The sequence below is a fragment of the Pristis pectinata genome, chromosome 19 (genome assembly GCF_009764475.1).
Source record: "Pristis pectinata isolate sPriPec2 chromosome 19, sPriPec2.1.pri, whole genome shotgun sequence".
Lineage (NCBI taxonomy): Eukaryota > Metazoa > Chordata > Chondrichthyes > Rhinopristiformes > Pristidae > Pristis > Pristis pectinata.
Genome location: NC_067423.1, coordinates 3,810,602 through 3,827,294, shown reverse-complemented (window position 1 = coordinate 3,827,294; position 16,693 = coordinate 3,810,602). Strand labels below are relative to the sequence as shown.

Genomic DNA, 16,693 nt, shown 5'->3' with positions numbered 1-16,693 from the left:
ACAGGATATTTCTGGAGTGTTCTTTAGAGAAGTGTTGTAACAATGACCTGGCACCATGACATTCTCCTCCCCTACTCTCCCTCCCAGCCACCAAAGGCCAAGCATGTTTACTCCAGCCTCAAGGGCTCTTTCCCAACCCCGTCCTGACTGGCTGCAGCATGGCCTGGTACGACAGTTCCAACGCACAGGAACGCAAGAGGCTGCAGAGAGTAGTGGACACAGTCCGGTCCATCACCAGCGCAGCCCTCCCCACCACTGACAGCATCTACAGGAGGCGCTGCCTCAAGAAGGCGACATCCATCATCAAAGATCCCCACCATCTGGGCCATGCCATCTTCTCGCAGCTACCATTGGGCATCAACCTGAATCCCACACCACCAGGTTCAAGAACAGCTACTTCCCTCCAACCATTCGGTTCTTGGAACCAATGCAAGGCTGTACCCCATGCAAGGCTTATTGAGAAAGTAAGGAGGCATGGGATCCAAGGGGACATTGCAGTGTGGATCCAGAACGGGCTGGCCCACAGAAGGCAAAGAGTGGTTGTTGAAGGGTCGTATTCTGCATGGAGGTCGGTGACCAGTGGTGTACCTCAGGGATCTGTACTGGGACCCTTGTTCTTTGTGATTTTTATAAACGACCTGGATGAGGAAGTGGAGGGGTGGGTTAGTAAGTTTGCGGATGACACAAAGGTTGGGGGTGTTGTGGATAGTTTGGAGGGCTGTCAGAGTTTACAGAGGGACATAGATAGGATGCAGAGTTGGGCTGAGAAGTGGCAGATGCAGTTCAACCCACATAAGTGTGAAGTGGTTCATTTTGGTAGGTCAAATATGATGGCAGAATATAGTCTTAATGGTAGGACTCTTGGCAGTGTGGAGGTTCAGAAGGATCTTGGGGTCCGAGTCCATAGGACGCTCAAAGCAGCTGCTCAGGTTGACTCTGTGGTTAAGAAGGCATATGGTGTATTGTCCTTCATCAATCGGGGAATTGAATTTAGGAACCGAGAGGTATTGTTGCAGCTATATAGGACCCTGGTCAGACCCCACTTGGAGTACTGTGCTCAGTTCTGGTCACCTCACTACAGGAAGGATGTGGAAGCCATAGAAAGGGTGCAGAGGAGATTTACAAGGATGCTGCTTGGAATGCGGAGCATGCCTTATGAAAGCAGGTTGAGGGAACTCGGCCTTTTCTCCTTGGAGCGACGGAGGATGAGGGGGGACCTGATAGAGGTGAGGTATGATGAAAGGTATTGATAGGGTAGATAGTCAGAGGCTTTTTCCCAGGGCTGAAATGGTGGCCACAAGAGGACATAGGTTTAAGGTGCTGGGGAGTAGGTATAGAGGAGATGTCAGGGGTAAGTTTTTTTACTCAGAGAGTGGTGAGTGTGTGGAATGGGCTGCCGGCAACAGTGGTGGAGGCGGATACGATAGGGTCTTTCAAGAGATAGGTACATGGAGCTGAGAAAAATAGAGGGCTATGGGTAAGCCTAGTAATTTCTAGGGTAGGGACATGTTCGGCACAGCTTTGTGGGCTGAAGGGCCTGTATTGTGCTGTAGTTTTTCTATGTTCTAACTGGCACAACCCTAATCACTAGAATTTAGCAACACCATGACCACTTTGATCATCTTGCACTAAAATGGACTTTTTTTTTGCTCTGATCATGTTTTCTTGTAAAAATTGTGTATAATTTATGCTTAACTTATGTTTTTCCTGTGAATGCTGCTTATCTGATGCCATGTGCCTGTTTTCATTGCACCCGTGCACACATGTACTTGTGCCTCTGACAATAAACTTGACATTAACTTTGATCTCTTGCACTACATAGACTTGTCTTCAATTGTATCTTTGCGTTTTTTTGCACTGAGGTCTCTTTACACATTCTTTGTTTTCACTGTATGGTACAACTTACGTGTGTTGTCTGTACCTACCTGCCTGTGAAGCTGCTGCAAGCAAGTTTTTCACTGTACCTGTACCTCACCGTACTTGTGCACATCGCAATAAACTCAACTTGACTTGACTTGACAATTGCCAATGGTCTACTCTACTGGAGTGTTGTGCCAATCTTGTGCCAATCTTGATGCCAATTTATACTAAATGTCCTCCTCCTGTGTATCGTCCACATCCCTCCATTCCCTTCATATTCATGTGTCGATCTACAAGTTTCTTAAACTTCACCATACTGTCTGCTTCCACACCTACCCCAGGTAACCCATTCCAGGCACCCACCACTCTCTGCTTAAAAAACTTGTCCCTCATGTCGCCTTTAAACTCCACCACCGCCCCCCCCCCCCCACCTCAAAAGCATGTCCTCTAGTGTTCGACATTTCTACCCCGGGTGAAAGATACTGTCTATCCTATCTATGCCTCTGATAATTTTAAAAACCTCTATCAGGTCTTCTCCAGAGAAAACAACCCAAGTTTGTCCAACCTCTCCTTATAGCTCATATCCTCTAATCCAGGCAGCATCCTGGTGAACCTCTTCTGCACCCTCTCCAAAGCTCCCACATCCTTCCTGGGCGACCAGAAATAAAAGTAGTTCAAAGTGCAGAGAGGCAGGCAAAGCTTACAGCAGGTTATAATTATATAAGAACATAGGAAATAGGAGCAGGAGTCGGCCATCTGGCCCGTCGAGCCTGCTCCGCCATTCAATAAGATCATGGCTGATCTGGCCGTGGACTCAGATCCACCTACCTGCCTTTTCCCCGTAACCCTTAATTCTCCTACTGTGCAAAAATCTATCGAACTGTGTCTTAAATATATTTAATGAGGTAGCCTCCACTGCTTCCCTGGGCAGAGAATTCCACAGATTCACTACTCTCTGGGGAAAAGCAATTTCTCCTCCTCTCCATCCTAAATCTACCACTAGTTCTAGTCTCACCTACCAGGAAACAACCTTCCTGCCTCTATCTTATCTATCCCTTTCATAATTTTATATGTTTCTATAAGATCTCCTCTCATTCTTCTGAATTCCAGTGAGTACAGTCCCAGGCGACTCAATCTCTCCTCATAGGCTAACCCCCTCATCTCCGGAATCAACCTGGTGAACCTCCTCTGCACTGCCTCCAAAGCCAGTATATCTTTCCTCAAGTCAGGAGACCAGAACTGCACACAGTACTCCAGGTACAGCCTCACCAGTACCCTGTACAGTTGCAGCATAACCTCCCTGCTCTTAAATTCAATCCCTCCAGCAGTGAAGGCCAACATTCCATTTGCCTGCTTGATAACCTGTTGTACCTGCAAACCAACCTTTTGCGATTCATGCACACGCACTCCCAAGTCCCTCTGCACAACATAATTTCAGTAAGTAGCGGTTAGCGTAACGCTATTACAGCGCCAGCGACCCGGGTTCAATTCCGGCCGCTGTCTGTAAGGAGTTTGTACGTTCTCCCCGTGACTGCGTGGGTTTCCTCCGGGTGCTCCGGTTTCCTCCCACATTCCAAAAAAACATATGGGTTAGGAAGTTGTGGGCATGCTACGTTGGTGCCGGAAGCGTGGCAACACTTGCGGGCTGCCCCCAGAACACTCTACGCAAAAGATGCATCTCACTGTGTGTTTCGATGTACATGTGACTAATAAAGATCTCTTATTTTATCTTTAATTTTGGGGGCTCTGCTTCCTGCATCTCTGATTTCCATCTAATTACAAGTGATTATATCTAATTCCAGGACTTTTTTGAACATAAGGAAAAATAAGGGAGATAAGGTATCCACAGCTTCACCTATTGGAAGAGGTGATTGTTCACACGACAAATGAAGTTTTCCGGTTCAAGAATGTGGTGTGCAAGAAATTCTTCAGCACATTAGTTCATTGTCGGGACAATTAGATCTGCCTGATTTTCGTATCAGTTACAGAAGGGATGGAGGAAAGTCTGTTTGACAGCTGAAGTAACAGGCAGTGCACTGCCACACGGAGTGTCTGCCAGCTGTGGCAATCTCAACACCAAACAATCACGGCTACTGGTTCGTCCAACTGCAGGGTGATGTCCAGCGTATCGCAAACAGACGAGGAAGGCCGAGGGAAGATTTCACGGGGTGACAATGCTATGCCTGGTTTAAGGGTAACCTGTCAGGGGATGGTTCAAGGGCTGGGGAGCACTTCTGACCATGGAGTGCAGGGAGGGAATGAGGAGGAATCTTTTTACTCAGAGAAGGGTGATGAACTGAGACTCACTGCCTGTTGGGGCAGTGAAAACATAATCAATCAGGGCTTTCAAAAGGAATTGGATCAGATCAGATTAGTTTATTGTCACCAGGGATGTCAGAGGGAAGTTTTTTACACAGAGAGTGGTGGGTGTGTGGAACACACTGCCAGCAGAGGCTGTGGGGGCAGATACATTAGGGACATTTAAGAGACTCTTAGATAGACACATGAATGATAGAGAAATAGAGGGCTATGTGGGAGGGAAGGGTTAGATAGATCTTAGAGCAGGATAAAATGTCGGCACAACATTGTGGGCCAAAGGGCCTGTACTGTGCTGTAGTGTTCTATGTTCTATATACACCAGGGTGCAATGAAATTCCTGGCTCACGTGAAGCTCACAGAATAAATAGCGTACGCAGTAATAATAAATACAACAGTAAATATAACGACAGGTGCAAAACACAGAATGGTGCAAAAATTGTAGTGCAATCTGACAGTGCAAAAAGAAGTGTTAAAGTGGCAATAACAGAAGAGGTAGCGTTAAGAGCGAGAATGTGGCAGCCCCACCGGGAAGGGGGTGTGAGAGAGGTGATGGGTTCAGGAGTCTGACAGCAGTGGGGAAGAAGCTGTTCCTGAGTCTGGACATCCGGGCTTTCAAGCTCCTGGATCTTCTCCCAGAAGGTAGAAGAGAGAAAAGGGAATAGCCAGGTTGGCAGGTATATTTGATGATACTGTCAGCCTTCCTGAAGCAGTGGACCGCGAAGAGGGCACTTCAGAGGGAATAACTTGCCCGGCTGTGGAGAAACAGCGGGGTGGTGGGACTGGTAGGATTGCTCCACAGAGGGCCCAGTATTGACTCAGTGGGCTGAATGGACTGTTTTTGCTTGTTAACAATTCCACGAAGGTGAGTTGCTGCAGTCGTTGGCTTGTTTCCAACCCAAGTGAACATAGAACATTACAGCACAGTACAGGCCCTTCGGCCCACAATGTTGTGCCGACATTTTATCCTGCTCTAAGATCTATCTAACCCTTCCCTCCCACATAGCCCCCTATTTTTCTATCATTCATATGTCTATCTAAGAGTCTTTTAAATGTCCCCAGAGTATCTGCCCCCACAACCTCTGCTGGCAGTGCGTTCCATGCACCCACCACACTCTGTGTAAAAAACTTACCCCTGACATCCCCCTTAAACCTTCCCCCAATCACCTTAAAATTATGAACCCTCATGTTAGCCATTGTTGCACTGGGAAAAAGTCTCTGACTGTCCACTCGATCTCAAAGCAGCAACAGATCCTCTAAGTCAGTCTAGAGGTTGCTTACTTTGTGAACTAAGGTTCTGATTCACAGCTGGCTACTGCTGAGTTTCAGGTAACCGTCACAGTGCACTTCAGAACAATGAAGAAAATGTTAACGTGGAACTTTGAAAGATGGCCTTCAATCGTAGTCACAGTTATACAGCATGGAAACAGGCCCTTCGGCCCAACTCGTCCATGCCGACTAAGATATCTTAGCTAGTCCTATCTGCTTGAGTTTGACCCATATCCTTCTAAACCTTTCCTATCCATCACCTGTCCAACTGTCTTTTAAATGTTGTCATTTTTCCTGCCTCAGCCACTTCCTCTGGCAGCTCGTTCCACACACCCACCACCCTCTGTGTGTTAAAGTTTCTCCTCAGGTCCCCTTTAAATCTTTCCCCTCTCACCTTAACCTATGGCCTCTAGTTTTAGACTCCCCTACCCTGGGGAAAAGACCATCCATCTGATCTATGCCCCTCATGATTTTATAAACCTCGAGTGCATTAACATATGAAACTGAAGCAGAAGGTGCTAAATGGGATTAGTATACATGGGTACTTGATAGCATGTTGAGCCAAATGGACTTTACTGTGCTGCATGATTCCATGACTACGATTCTAAGTTGCAGGGAAATAAGGAGAAGGGATTGCTGTGCTGGGAACCAGCATGGATCGAATGGGCTGAATATCCTCCTGTGTTGTAATGAATGAGTTCAATGGGTGAAGTTGCACTGAACTCGTCACCAAGTCTCTGGAAAGCTTCCATCCATGCTTGACAGAAGCAAATCAATAACCTGAAGCCCAGACAGCCGGACTTAACAGCTCCTTCCCCACTGCTATCAGACTCCGGAACTAATCAGCTCTCTCACATCCCCTTTCCGGTGGCGTTGCCACTTTCTCGAACCCTTAATTCTACCTCTTTTGTTACTGTCACTTCATCATCTCTTTTTGCACTACTTCAGTCCAACCAGTGCATGCTATATAGAAGATGTGGCATGCTATATTGGTGCCGGAAGCGTGGCGACACTTGTGGGCTGTCCCCAGAACACTCTACGCAGAAGATGCATTTCACTGTGTGTTTCAATGTACATGTGACTAATAAATAATTATTTGTATATGACAATACACTAATCTGAATCTAAATCTATCCCTTGGAGTGAGAGTGAGATCTGAAATAATCCAGAACTGATGCTGGTTTAACTGATGTTACAAATTAAGGTCAATATTTTAATTAACATTTAATTGTTACATTTTTCTTATGGGTTGATGTGCAGATTTCAAAGGTAGAAAATGATGTGCAAGGGAGTCAGGGAGTGTCCCTTTAACAGCCAGAGGGTAGTGTGGGCCTGGAACTCCCCTGTCGGAGAGGGTGCTGGAGGCAGCTACTCTCATCACAAGAGCACTTGGTTTGACAGCTGGGGTGTGGGAAAAGTAAGAAAAACAGCACTACGCTCTCTAAGGGTCAGCACAAAGCATTCCCCAACGTCTCTCTACACTTGGTGAACACTATCTAAAATAGCAGCGTAAGTACTGTTATTATGGAAAGTTTAAACACACTGCAATCACGGAATTCTAACATTTATCCACTCTATGTTTCAATTCAATTCTGTGATTCCAATCATTTCAGCTGAACAACGTCCAGCTCATTTTCTTGAAGTAGGGGAACAGTTTTAAAAAAGCAAAATTAACCGTGATTTATTTCTGAAAAAAACCACACACAGAAAAGCCAATACAGGAGATCAGTTTTGTGGGTAAGTTTGACTGGAAATGAATTATAACTGGTTGACAAGCTGAAAGGAACACGTTCTCACCCACAGAATAATGGGTCTATGCAATGCACTCTCGGGAAAAGGAGACTACAGATGCCGGAATCTGGAGCAACACACACAAAATGTGGAGGAACTTAGTGGGTCAGGCAGCATCATGGAGGGAAATGGACAGTTGATGTTTGGGGTCAAGACCCTTCATCTGTCCATTTCTCAGGAAAATGATTCAGGCTGAGAGGGGAAATCCTTTGACAGATATCCAGCTGATGAAGGGGCTGTGGTGAGTTGGGATAAGCACAGACTGATCCATGACAGAACTCAGTGGTTCCTGCGCTGTGGGGATCAACGCTTGGGGGAGAGTGAACCAATCCATATGGTGGGAATGGGAATATGATTAATGATGCCAAAGTTTGCCTTTATTCCAGAGATAAGAATTGATGGAAGGATAGAGCTGGTGGTTGGGGAAGGGGAAGGACGCAGGATTGTGGTACATGGTAATTGGTTTATTATTGTCATGTGTACCGAGATACAGTGAAAAGCTTTTGTTTGCGTGCCATCCAGACAGATCATGCCATACCTAAGCACATCAAGGTAGTACTAAAGGAAAAACAGAACGCAGAATATCCTGTTACAGAGAAAGTGCAGTGCAGGCAGACAAATAAAATGCAAAGGCCACGACGAGGTAGAGTGAGAGATCGAGAGTTTATCTTCAGCATATTCTCATATGTTCAATAGTCTTATAACAGCAGGATAGAAGCTGTCCTTGAGCATGGTGGTACGTGCTCTCAGGCTTTTGTATCTTCTGCCCAATGAGAGTCAGAATCAGGTTTATTATCACTGACATATGTTGTGAAATGTGTTGTTTTGCAGCAGCAGTACAGTACAAGACATGAAAATTAATATAAGTTACAAAAATAAATAAAAAGTGTAAAAAAGGAATAACGAGGCAGTGTTCATGGTTTCATGGACCGTTCAGAAATCTGACGGGGAGGGGGGGGGGGGGGGAGAAGAGAGAATGTCCGGGGTGGGTGGGTCTTTGATTATGTCGGCTGCTTTACCAGGGCAGCGGGAAGTGTAGACGGAGTCAGTAGAGGGGAGGCTGGTTTGTGTGCTGGACTGGGCTGCATTCACAACTCTGCAATTTCTCGCGGTCCCGGGCAGAGCAGTTGCTGTACCAAGCTCTGATGCATCCGGAAAGGATGTTTTCTACGGTGCATCTGATAATCTTTGTGGATCCTGGGACTTTTCTCTTGCTTTAGAACATATAACAGTACAGCACACAACAGGTCCTTCAGCCCACAGTGTTGTGCTGACATAGCTATTCCCTCCTACCTGCAGAATGCCCATCTCCCTCCATTTTCCTCTCATTCATGTGCCCATCCAAACCCCTCTTAAAAGCCCCCAATGAGTTTGCCTCCACCACCCTATCAGGCAATGCATTTCAAGCATCCACCACTCTCTCAGTAAAAAACTTACCCCCCACGTCTGTTCTGAACCTACCCCCTCTCACCCTCTCACCTTAAATGCATGCCCTCTGGTATTGGATCGCTCAATAATGGGAAAAAGATATTGCTTGTCCACCTTATCTATGCCCCTCATAATTTATACACTTCCAACAGATCACCCCTCAGCCTCCACTGCTCCAGAGAAAAAAGACCAAGTTTGTCCGGCGTCTCCTGATAGCACATGCCCTCTGATCCAGGCAGCATCCTAGTAACCTCCTCTGCACCCTCTCTAAAGCCTCAACGTCCTTCCTATAGTGAGGTGACCAGAATTGCACGCAATACTCTAAATGCGGCCTAACCAGAGTTCTGTATGCTGACTGCTTGTCGTGGATTGAAGTAATAAGGACAGTTACATTGCACTTCAGGAGAAGCGATCAGTGTGATCCAACTGTCTACAGTTGCTGGCAGTGGTCATCCCACACACACTACACAAGAAGGCCCTTCACGTTAGCTCTGCTGATCTTCTACCTCAGCGCCAGTCCCATACGTGAAGGCCACTGTCCCTGGACGCCGCTGTCAGGGGAATTAATAGTAGGCCACTCGGCCCCTCAAGCCTGCTCTACCATTCAATATGATCATTGCTGATCCATGTACCTGGTACATCATATCAACAACACAACAGGCACTTTCTAGGCATGAGGCCTAATGGACCAGGCTAACTGAGATATAATTGTTCCATGTTGGTGCAGGTGTTGGACTTTCTTTTAGCAGCGACAGTTTAAAAACAAACTGCAGAAGACAGTGTTCCTTACGCATCAACTTTAAACTTCTGTTTGAATTCAACTTTAAACAAAGTTGGTAAAACTCGCAATTTCGAGACCTCTCCTACCTCGTTAATCTTGGCAATACAACTATTGATTACGTTGGGGAATTTAAGTGAATTGAGTGGTTCTTTTGTGATGGCCTCACCGTTTTTGTCTGATACGATATAGAGGCATTTAAGAGGCTCTTAGACAGGTACATGAATGTGCAGGGAATGGAGTGATATGGACCACAGGCAAGCAGAAGGGATTAAGTGTAATTAGGCATCATGAGCTAACAGTTCTCACAACCTCATGGGCCGAAGGGTCTGTTCCTGTGCTGGACTGTGTTCTTTTTTTTATCCAAAATAAACTTTATTCATCATAAAAAACACACTATATACAATAATATAACTGTGCAAACCTTTACATTCGTGTACGGATCAGTCTTTAGTGTTACCTTTCTATAAAAAAACCACCGCACCGATGCCACTCGTGTGGCTCCCTGTGGGGGTACCCCAATCCTGTATTTACAATATTTAAGGGGCTTCCTCACCTGACCCCACCCCCCCTCTCCTGTGGCAGAAGAACCCTAAACTGTAGTCCTTCCCCACCGAGACTTTGCGTTGGCTGCACCAAGCTTCAGTGCGTCCCTCAGCACGTACTCCTGCAGCCTGGAATGTGCCAGCCGGCAGCATTCCCCTACGGACGTCTCACGGTGCTGGGAGACCAACAAGTTTCGGGCAGACCAAAGGGCGTCCTTCACCGAGTTGATGACCTTCCAGCAGCAGTTGATGTCCGTCTCTGTGTGTGTCCCCGGGAACAGCCCATAGGTCTGAGAGTCCTGTTACGCAGCTGCTGGGGATGAAACGTGACCAGGACCCTTGCATCTTTCGCCACACCCTCCTCGCAAACCCACAGCCCGCAAAGACGTGGGCGACTGTCTCGAGCCCAGCGCAATCCTCCCGGGGGCAGCGCGCGCTGGGAGTGAGGTTCCGACCATGCAGGAAGGATCTGACTGGGAGGGCCCCTCTCACCGCCAGCCAAGCGAGGTCTTGGTTCTTGTTGGTGAGTTCTGGTGATCTTTCAAATATTTATCTCTCTCCACTTTAAGTACAGGTGAACCCAGATGTGACCTGGAACATGTGTTAATCTAACCACTGCATGCTGTGTTTAAGGGATGCTTGACCAGCACAGGAGGCAGGGAGGAGTGCAGGGATTTACAGCTGACTGAAGTAGAAAGAAGGAGGGCTTGCATTTCTATAGCGCCTAATGTGCCCCTTTCAGAATGCCTCACATCAGCTTTACAGCCAAGTGTAGTCAATGGCGCAGTGTAGGAACCAACTCGTGCACAGCAAGCTCCCACACGCAATGGTGTGATAATGACAAGGTAATGACGTGGTGGGGGGGGGAAGTGAGAGAATTCAGGTGGGGTATTAACATCAGCATGATGCAGATGGGCTGAATGGTCTGTGATTGTGCAGTAAATTCCACGCAGTGTGTGAGCTCCTGACAGCAGTGCCAACCCTCTGGACTGATTGGGAAATTAGGCCAATCAAGTACGTGGAACTGTATCGCTCCTCTTGGACAGACTCTGAAATTCCCACCACACGTTTTTCATCAGAAACTCATTTACTCAATTTAATTTGTGCTGATCACTGCGCAGGCGACAGCTGTTATCTCTCACTGCTCTGTAGAAGGAGGCGGGAATGGATCCGACTGTTTGGCCAAATCGGGATTTAAATCCGACATCACGCTGCTACTGCTGGGCTGGTGAACACCCCCAAGCACGCCGCTTTACAGTCAGGAACTATACGCAGTCCTGATGAAGGGTCTCAGCCCGAAACGTTGACTGTCCATTTCCCTCCACAGATCCACAGATCCAGATTTCCAGCATCTGCAGTCTCTTGTGTCTCTATACAGACTTGTTTTTTGTTTCTTTCTTGTTCTAATTGTGTTCTTTCTTGCAAAAAGTGTGTACAATTTGTGTTTAATTTATGTCTTTCTTGTGAATGCTGCTAATCTGATGCTCTGTGCCTGTGATGCTGCTGCAAGTAAGTTTTTCATTGCACCTGTGCACACATGGACTTGTGCATCTGATAATAAACTCGACTTTGACTTTGCTGCCAAAGATTGAAACATTTCTGTCTCCTGCTGTGATTGTGGTTGGACATCCTTGGGAAACTCCCAGGGCTGATGGCTAAATACAGGCACAGTATGCCTTCTCTGCCACGTTCCCACAGTGAAATGAGTGTCCAAAAAGTTGGATCCTGCGTGGATTGTGCAGATTCAACTTGACCAACAAAGTAGCAGGGGACAGGAGGAAAGGAATTACTGTCTTGCAATAAGTGAATGGGATCTGGACCTCACTGCCTGACAGGTACAAGTTCAAGCTTCAAAAGGAGAACATGGATTAATACTTGCAAGAGAAAATATTTCAGAGCTAGAAAGAAGAACAGCATGGTAGAAAATTGGGAGTGTTCAGAACAGAGTTAGCAGGAAAAAGGAGGAAATGGAGTTGAAACCAAGATCTGACCAACCAAACACTCAATGGCAGAGCAGGTTGACGTGACCAGGTAATCACCTCCTGCTCCTCTTTGTTGAGATTTTCCAACTGTTGTTACTGTCAGTAACTGAGGTTGATTTTATATGGACAATTTCTATGACACTGAGAATGCTTATCCTGAGATTCTGTCCCCTCTTTTATAAGAGTTATCTTTATTAGTCACATGTACATCATCAAAACACACAGTGAAATGCATCTTTTGCGTAGAGTGCTCTGGGGGCAGCCCGTAAGTGTCACCACGCTTCCGGCACCAACATAGCATGTCTACAACTCCTAACCCGTACGTCTTTGGAATGTGGGAGGAAACTGGAGCATTCGGAGGAAACCCACGTAGTCACGGGGAGAACGTACAAATTCCTTACAGACAGCGGCTGGAATTGAACCTGGGTCGCTGGCACTGTAATAGTGTTATGCTAACTGCTACACTACCGTGCCTGCCTCATGACTCCCCCATGAGGGGGAATCATCGTCTCAGCATCTGCCCTCTCAATCCCCCTCAGAATCTTTTACATCTCTTTAGGATCACCTCTCAACCTAAACTGTCAACAAGGATGAGCCCAGCCTGCTGAAACACTCAGCTGGTCAGGCAGCATCTGTGGGAAGAGAAACAGAGTTATTGTTTCAGATCGAAGACTCAGTCTGAAGAATGGTCTCCAACCTGAAGCATTAACTCTTGTTTCTCACTCCCTAGATGCTGTCTGACCTGCTCAACACTTCCAGAATTTTTCTGTTTTTTATTCCAGATTTCCAGCATTTCTAATTCATTGTAATTTTTACACAGAACATGTAACAGTACAGCACAGGAACAGGCCCTTCGGCCCACAATGTCTGTGCTGAACCTGATGCCAAATTAAACTAAATCTCTTCTGCCTGCACATGATCCACATCCCCCCATTTCCTGCACATTCATGTGTCTATCTAAAAGCCTCTTAAATGCCTCTGTTGTATCTGCTGCCACCACCACCCCTGGCAGCCTGTTCCAGGCACCCACCACTCTCTGTGTAAAAATCTTCCCCACACATCTCTTTTAAACTTTCCCCCCTCACAAATGCATGACCTCTAGTATTTGACTCTTCTACCCTGGGATAAAGGTTCCAACTGTCGACGTTATCCATGCCTCTCCCAATTTTATAAACATTATCAGGTCTCCCCTCAGCCTCCGACACTCCAGAGAAAACAACCCAAGTTTGTCCATCCTCGTCTTGTAGCTCATACCCTCTCTTCCGGGCAGCATCCTGGTAGACCTCTCCTGCACCCTCACCAAACCTTCCACATCCTTCCTGTAATGGGGCGACCAGAACTGAATGCAGTGCTCCAAGTGTGGCCTAACCAAAGTTTTATACTATTGGAACATGACTTTCTGACTTATATACTCAATTCCCCGACCAAGCATGCCATATGCCTTCTTTACTACCCTGTCTACTTGCATGGTCACTTTGAGAGAGCTATGAACTTGGACCCCAAGTTCCCTCTGTAGATCAGTTTTTTGTGAAAATTTTCCTTCTCTGTAACTATCCTCCACTCACTGTGTTTGTCTGTGTAAATCACCCTGCTTTTATTGGGAGAAATGACTGCAGTTTTTGTCTTAAATTCAAGTTTCTTCAGTTCTTCAGGCTGCATAAATCGACAGTGTTTGCTATCAGCAAAGACATACCTTGTACAAGGGTTGAGGTATCTGTTGGAATTATTCAACAAATTTAAACTTTGTTCTGTGATTTTCATCATGCTGGTGAAATAATTCTGCATAACACCCAGGTGGAATTTGAGATGAGATTTTGGTCGATAAATGGATCCCAACCAGCGTGGGGTGTCTCACCTGAGGAGAGAAGACTGCCACTACTTCCGCTGATGATCTTCCCTTTACTTCCCATATTGGCCAGCTTGGATGTCTTCAGTGTACCAGTCTCAGTCAGGTCGATGGCTATTTCACTCAGGCTTCTGGCTGCGTGGATTTTTGACTGAAGGGAAACAAGATGTTTATTTATTAGTCACAAGTACATCGAAACACACAGTGAAATGCACCTTCTGCGTAGAGTGTTCTGGGGGCAGCCCGCAAGTGTCGCCACGCTTCTGGCGCCAACATAGCATGCCCACAACTTCCTAACCCGTACGTCTTCAGAATGTGGGAGGAAGCCAGAGCACCCGGAGGAAACCCACACAGACAGATGGGGAGAACGTACAAACTCCTTACAGATAGCGGCGGGAATTGAACCCGGGTCGTTGGCGCTTCAATAGTGTCACATTAACCGCTATTGAGGGAAGCAAGATAAGAAGATTCAGAATCAGATTTATTATCACTGACTTAGATGACGTGAAGTTTGTCGTTTTGCGGCAGCAGTACAGAGCAAAGACGTAAAATTGTCATAAATTACCATAAGGAATAACGAGGTAGTGTTCATGGGTTCATGGACCGTTCAGAAATCTGATGGTGGAGGGGAAGAAGCTATTCCTGAATCATTGAGTGTGGGTCTTCAGGCTCCTGTACCTCCTCCCTGATGGTGGTAATGAGAAGAGGGCATGTCCTGGGTGGTGAGCAGTGATCAATGTCACTACGTATGGTCCAGTGCAGGCACCCCAGGGAGCTGCATTCTCCTGGTGCCCTTCACAACTTTTGCACAGCCCAGGGCGTTTTACTGCCAGTGGTGCATTTCTCAAGCATCATTATTTCACTTAACATTAGAAAGATCCTGGCCAAACTGTGCACAGCAAGATCCCATAAACAGCCAGCTGAGGAGGTTATTTGTCTCATGCTGTATCCATGCTGCAATGTGGCACCTTACCCAAAAGTGATATTCACCCTTGTTCTGTATTCAATGGCATTACCCTCGTTAACTCCCCACCATCATCATCCTGGGGGTCACCATGGACCATAAGCTCAACTGGGCCAGCCATGGCCACAAGAGTCGTAGAGTCATACAGCACAGAAACAGGCCCTTCGGCCCAACTCATCCATACTGACCTCAGTGCCTACCGAGCTAGTCCCATCTGCCTGCATTTGGTCCATAGGCCTCTAAATCTCTCCTATCCAGATCCTCGTCCAAATGTTGTTATTGTACCTGCCTCAATCACTTCCTCTGGCAGCTTGTTCCATACACGCACCACCCTCTGTGTGAAGAAGTTGCCCCTCAGGTCCCTTTTAAATCTTTCCCCTCTCACCTTAAACCTGTGCCCCCTGGTTTTTTAGTTCTCTATCCCTGGGAAAAACACCATGTGAGCTCACCCTATCTGTGCCACTCATGATTTTACCCACCTCTGTAAGGTCACGCCTCAATCTCCTGTGTTCCACAGAATAAAGTCCTAGCCTGCCCAACTTCTTCCTATAGGTCAGTCCTGGCAGCATCTTCTCTGCACTCCTTCCAGTTTAATGATGTGTTTCCTACAACAGGGTGACCAAAACTGTACACAGTTCTCCCAGTGCAGTCTCGCCAACATCTTGTACAAGAGCAGGACAGTGGCTAGGTATGCTGCAGAGAGTGACTCACTACCTTTCTGCATTCCTTCATCGTTATTGGGGTGGCACAGCCATTTGAGCCACCGTCCCACAGCTCCAGAGACCCAGGTTCGATCCTCACTTGGGGCACCTTACCACGCACCCACCACTCTCTGTGTAAAAAACTTACCCCCGACATCCCCCTTATACCTTCCTCCAATCACTTTAAAATTATGCCCCCTTGTGTTGGCCATTTTCGCCCTGGGAAAATGTCTCTGACTGTCCACTCGATCTAAGCCTCTTATCATCTTGTACACCTCTATCAATTCACCTCTCATCCTCCTCCTCTCCAAAGAAAAAAGCCCTAGCTCACTCAACCTATCCTCATAAGACATGCTCTCCAATCCAGGAAGCATCCTGGTAAAAGTTTTCTCTGGAGCATTCAAAGCTGAGGGGAGACCTGATAGAAGTTCATAAAATTATGAGAAGCAGAGATTGGGTAGACAGTGAGAGTTTTTTTCCCAGGTTAGAAATAGGTCGAATACTAGAGGGCACAGCTTTAAAATGAGAGCGGGAAAGTTTAAAGTAGATGTGCGGGGTAAGTTTTTTTTACACAGAGTGTAGTGGGTGCCTGGAACAAGCTATCGGGGGAGTTGGTGGAGGCAGATACGATAGTGGCGTTCAAGAGGCTTTTAGATAGACACATGAATATGCTGGGAACAGAGGGATATGGATCATGTATAGGTAGAAGGGATTCATTTAATTTGGTATCGTGGTCAGCACAGACATTGTGGGCCGAAGGGCCTGTTCCTGTGCTGTACTGTCCTATGTTCTGTGTAATACTTATTAACCGAATCCAGGAGACTGCAGGGGAAACAAAGTCTTGCTTTCAACATCCATGCACAAAGCGCTGGAGGAACTCAGCGGGTCAGGCAGCATCGATGGAGGGAGATGGACAGTCGACGTTTCAGGTTGAGACCTTGGAACATGTTGTGTGAAACAGCATTAACTTGTAAACATGACTTTCGCCAGCACCCACTGAGTGCTGCACTGTTGCTGGTGCTGCCTTCAGGTAAGACCTTACATTGAACCTGTGGTCTCAGATTCAACGTAAATGCGCAGGAGCATAAGAAGCTGCAGAGAGTAGTGGACTCAGCCCAATACATCACAGGCACATCCCTCCCCACCATTGGGAGTATCTACAGGAGGTGCTGCCTCAAGAAGGCAACATCCATCATCAAAGATCCCCACCATC

General features: G+C 46.7%; 1 protein-coding gene across 13 annotated transcripts in view; it reads right to left on the bottom strand.

Moving 5' to 3' along the window:
* Positions 1-16,693, bottom strand: part of frmd4a (FERM domain containing 4A) — a 562,285-nt gene that overhangs the window by 66,716 nt on the left and 478,876 nt on the right. For all 13 annotated transcript variants that reach the window (XM_052034015.1, XM_052034013.1, XM_052034024.1 and 10 more), the window contains one exon: positions 13,825-13,966. In XM_052034015.1, coding sequence (XP_051889975.1) covers positions 13,825-13,966 — 142 coding nt within the window. The remainder of the gene's footprint in view (positions 1-13,824; positions 13,967-16,693) is intronic.